This window comes from Nymphaea colorata, chromosome 6 (assembly GCF_008831285.2).
Source record: "Nymphaea colorata isolate Beijing-Zhang1983 chromosome 6, ASM883128v2, whole genome shotgun sequence".
Taxonomy (NCBI): Eukaryota; Viridiplantae; Streptophyta; class Magnoliopsida; order Nymphaeales; family Nymphaeaceae; genus Nymphaea; species Nymphaea colorata.
This window is the reverse complement of record NC_045143.1, coordinates 22,066,924-22,072,270: the sequence shown is the minus strand read 5'-3', so window position 1 is coordinate 22,072,270 and position 5,347 is coordinate 22,066,924. Positions and strand designations below refer to the sequence as shown.

Genomic DNA, 5,347 nt, shown 5'->3' with positions numbered 1-5,347 from the left:
AGAGCCTGGTACCACCATCTAAGTTAGGCACTATCTCATATGGGCTTTAAAATGTCTCAGGCCGACACTTCTTTTTTCACCTTGATTATAGATCAAGTTAGGATCTTTATCATGGTTTATGTTGATGATATTCTAATTACAGGTAACTCTATCATACAGGTTACTGAATTAATTCATCGCCTCAGTACAACCTTTTCTCTCAAAGATCTCGGCCAGTTACATTATTTCTTGGGTATTTAGGTTATTCCAATAACAGAAGGGTTGCTCCTATCACAACAAAAATATATCATTGACATTTTGATTCAGACACATATGACTGGTGCCAAGCCTATCTCTACACCTCTACCAGCAAATTCCTCACTGACAAAGGTTGGAACACCCTTCTCAAATGCCACACTATACCACCAGACTGTTGGGGCTCTTCAGTACCTCACCATTACTAGGCCTGATCAATCCTATGCAGTCAATAAGGTTTGTCAGTTCATGTACACTCCTACGACTGACCACTGGAATGCAGTGAAACAGATATTATGGTATGCCAAAGCCACCATTCATCATGGCCTTCTCCTCAAACACAACTCATCAACTCACTTGCATGACTACTTTGATGCAGACTGGGCTGGTTGTCCAGATGACCACAAGTCCACTGGGGCCTATGCTATCTTCCTTGGCCGAAATTTGATTGCTTGGAGTTCAAAGAAACAACCCACTGTAGCTTGATCCTCCACTAAAGCTGAGTACCTTGCAGCCGCCAACACTGCTGCAGAGATCCTTTGGCTTAAATATTTATTACATGATATGGGTATGTCTCTTCCTGAACCACCAATCCTTTGGTGCGACAACATTAGTACCACCTATATGACAATGAATCTGGTTCTTCACCAGAAAAGTAAACATATTGAACTCGACGTACAATTTGTCAGAGATCTTGTCGCTCGAAGGCAACTTTCTATGAGACACATTCCCGCCTCTCATCAATTGTCGGATCCTCTCACCAAAGCTCTATCAACAAAAGCATTTGTTCGAGGACGTTTCAAACTCAATGTTCGTTCTGGACCATTGAGTTTGAAGGGGGATGTTAGCATAGCAGATCCAACGAGATCTCAATCCAGCGCTGATTCTGGAAACACACCACAAAGGCAAGAAAAACAAGCTGAAGACAAAGGCAAGAAAATTGAGGAAAAGGAAATCAGTGTCAACTGATAAAATCCCATGATTACGGCAGCAAGGAAGAAGAAACCGTCAAGCCAAGAAAAAGAAGTAAATCCCAATGCATGAATAAGCCAAACTGTAAACAAAAGGAAAGACATCTTTCCAAGATTGACTTGATGTAATTCTTCCTCTATAAATAATGAAACCTCACCTAGAGTAAGCGGTGAGAGAGGATCACTGTGGACGTAGGAGAATCATTCTCTGAACCATATTAAGCTCTGTATTTATCATTCTCTCTTCCTTGTTTCTTTAGCTGGAACCCTGCTGCGTTCCCAAGAATCCACCAGTCGAAGAAAGTCCCAAACCCTGACTACTCTCATCACCTTCCATACCTCTCCTTTCCCTCCCCTTGGGGGGAGGAATGCTGAAACCGTCACCAACAAAAACCGCACCCAGACCTGTCTCTCTCTCTCTCTCACAACTCAAAACCATCTCAAGAACCTTGAGGGCACTTCCATTTCTTGAAGAAACATGATTGTTTCTATATTATTAACTTAGTCTCTAATATTTACACTTTTTAATTTGAATCAACTAGCAAGACAATTTTTATAGTTACCACCTTCTTACATATATAGAGCAGTTGAAATCCTCCCAACATCCGTTCATGGAGCTATAGTGACAGGCCAGAGGCACCCCGCAAATAAAGAAATCCATGTGTGTGTGCGTATACACACACACACACACACGCACACACAAACTAGGACTACTAAATTTGTAGTAAAAAAATGTTTTAAACAAAAATGTGAACCTCGTATTGTGTTCATAAAAACTAATTTTATATAACTCATCATGTTTGAGTTCAAGTTATTTCTTTTTTAAAAATTGACCTTTTCTAATATCAAAATTTTGATGCTATAAAAGCTGTTCATTTTGTAATTATTAAAAAAACATTAATAAAGTAAAAAAATGACTAATTCAATGTATGTTTCTCATCAAATTACTCTTAAAATCATACCTAAGATGGTTAGATTGTAGGAAAAGTACGTTGATAATCAATTTTATTACCTTTTTTTCCTTGTTTTTATCTTAACTATCTATCATGCGGATCAAATGGTCCTAGTTAGATGGCTGGGTGACTCTAAAAGGATAGAGACACCATTCAATTATATCCATTAAGGCATTATACCTCCACATAATAGCCTTAGGGCGATCAGGTTGAAAGAAATCAGACAACCCAAAACTTTTACATTTTGTTCAAGCAAGAAGAATCACCGGCTACCATCATTTGTAGTGCCAGTGACAGCCCAACGCGGGGTCGCCAATGGTACTCTAAGACGATGTCCTAGCAGGAGTACAGATGCTGGGTGCCAAGGGAAAGACGATGCGCCAATGGCCTCCCCTGCCAAAAAAATAAATAAATAAAATCAATGAAGATCTCTTTTACAGTGGAGGAGACTCTCACTTCTTTCGGCTGCTCATCCAGGGCCTAGTGGGGCATTGCCAGAGCTATAGGACTGCCAGCAATGCCCTTTCTAACAGGAGGGGTGGTGTTTCCACTCAACGGGCCGTTGGGGTTCTACCAAACCATTATGCGTCGCATGCGAAATGCTACCCACGTAGCATTGTTCCTCATAATATATGAAAAATTACATGGTGACTTTGACTTATTAAAGTCACACAACCATCTAACTAGGACTGTCCAATCCAATATGATAGATTGTTAAGAAAAAAACAAGAAGAAAAAAGTGATAGATATTTTTGTTACTTAGTATTAGTCCGCACCATTTTTTCTCCTTGTATTTCTTTCAACCATCCATCACAACGGATAGGACAGCCCTCAAAAGTGAGTTGGGTGACAACCATCCATTATTTCTTTTTTTACACACACACACAATATATATATATATATATATATATATATATATATATATATAAGAGCAATATTCTCCATCACACACATGGTGGTAGCTGTTTCGATGCATTATTACATCACCAGACTTCATGCATTATTATAGGTCATCAATGGATGGGATTCATTAAGGAAGCGTTTGGGTGACACCCAAAAAAAATTATGAAAATTTAGTTACAAACTAAGTTTTTTTTAACTTGGTTTGGATGACAAATGAAAAACTTGGTTTAGGGGCAACATTTACCTGAAAAACCTGGTCAAAGGCAGGTTTTTCAGGTCCTTCATGAAAACCAAGTTTTGTCAAAATCAGGTTTTGAATGACAAAACTTGGTTTTAGATTGTCATCCAAATGCCTTCTAAGTGGTTGGACATAATAGAAAATGGAAAACAGTGTTACACTGAAACCTATAGATGGACGCGTGTTGTTCAGAAAGGCAGGAGCATCCTTATGATCTTATTTTGGCCGTGAGCATGGGAAAAGCTGCAATTTGCTCCTTTTCTGTACTTAATTTTTGGTTGTTGTAAGAACTTGGGTTCTCAGCCACCACGAGAACTCAAATTGTATGTTTTTTAAGTCTTTTACACCAGAATAATTAGTGCTGATGTTTTTTTTCCTAAGAAAAAAAAGAAATTGTGATGCTTAGCCTCCCAAGGACCAGAGTGTTCAAACTCTTAGTGTGTGTGTGTATGGTTTTTTTTTTTATGCACAGTTTGAAGAAATTTGTGGTTAAGAATAGATTCCTCCTTTTCCGTGAAAGAAAATGGTTTCGTGCGTGCTTAATGCCCGCTTATACATAAAGTCAATATTGTTCAATCTAGTTCTTAAGAGTGTCATAATAAGAAATAAATTTAAAAATTATATAACTAAGAAGTCTGAAAAGGAGTGGACTATAAACTAAGTGAGTCATTTACTGAGATGTGAAGCTGAAAAAGAAGATTAGTTGTATGCACACCTCTATGAACCCAACAAGTACACCAAAGGAGGGGTCGGACAGTTTTAAATTTTTTTATAAAGTAATAGGTATTTTAGGATTTTTCATTTTTTTCAGAATCATTTTTCACACTTATATTTTTTTATTTTATTTTAATGGAGGAATTTTAGTTATTGCACGAGAGTTTTCATGCACAGGAGTGTGCACATAACCAGCTTTGTTCTTCAAGCTTCCGCTTCTTGTGTATAATGAAAGAAAGTGATCTTCCAATTGTAAAGGCCACTTCGTACTTCAGAGAATGTTTTTTTGAGAGAAAGCGATCTTCCTACTGTAGTTAAATAGAAACTCAAATACAACAGGAAGATCGGTTTCTTGGAAAGCATCTCTTTTTTGAACAAGAAGTGGAAGTTTGAAAATTTCGAGTTCCTTTTCTTTAGGCTGCGTTTGATTGCAAGGAAGAATTTAACGTGGTAAATGTGACGTGGTAAATTTTTCTGGAAAAAAAAACAAGATGAAATTTAACCCACTTCCGATTTGAGGCCCTGTTTGATTATAGGGAAGTTTTTTGCAGGGTAAAATTAACTATGTTTGATGCACAGGGTATTTTTTTTTGCTGGGTAAAATTAACTGCATTTGGTGCACAGGGTAAAAAAATAGGAGAGACTTTTTTTTTACCGTTATAACTTGTTATATTGGTTCTCCTCAAATCAGAAGAGGGTACAAAATGAAAGATAATGTAAACAAATACCATTAACACAACACTAAATACTCGAAACCCCACAACATTCATGCATCCAAGCAAACGACATATCAGACGTGTAAGGAAAAAGCTTATAAACGAAACAAACAAAAAGAAAGTAATATACATCTAGATATTCATTCATGTGATAAAGAACTGATATTCATCCAACCTGATTTCATAGAAAGAACACAAATAAGGTGTAAAAGTAGTCCATCACATCCATGAGTTCAATTGGTAATGTTTAATTACAAATAAAGAAAGCGTAGCACACTAAAACCTGTATGAAACTTTAAAACCATTAACCAAAGTGTGCTGTCCCATCCAGTACATAAGTTTAACGAGTACAGATCCAACAAAGAAAACAAGTAGTAACAAAACAAGCAATCAAACGATTCAGGTTGCACTTCCGTTCATTCTACTGCATCACTTCTTCCTCTTGCATTGTGTTGACATAGTCAATGTCCAATGGCCTACGTAATTGCACACCATACTTGTTGTGGAGATATTCATTCATGTGATATTCAGCTGCTTCGAAGGAATGAAATAATCTAAAGAGGGCGCCCTTGTATCGATACACTAATGGTTGGCACTGCTCCCAACTGTCATATATGC

The 5,347-nt window shown here is 37.4% G+C and overlaps 1 protein-coding gene across 1 annotated transcript; it reads left to right on the top strand.

The window, feature by feature from the left end:
- Positions 1-312: 312 nt before the first annotated feature.
- LOC116256631 (uncharacterized mitochondrial protein AtMg00810-like) lies at positions 313-720 on the top strand. The gene has a single exon (XM_031633022.1). The coding sequence runs from the start codon at positions 313-315 to the stop codon at positions 718-720; it is 408 nt and encodes a 135-aa protein (XP_031488882.1).
- The last annotated feature ends 4,627 nt before the right edge of the window (positions 721-5,347 follow it).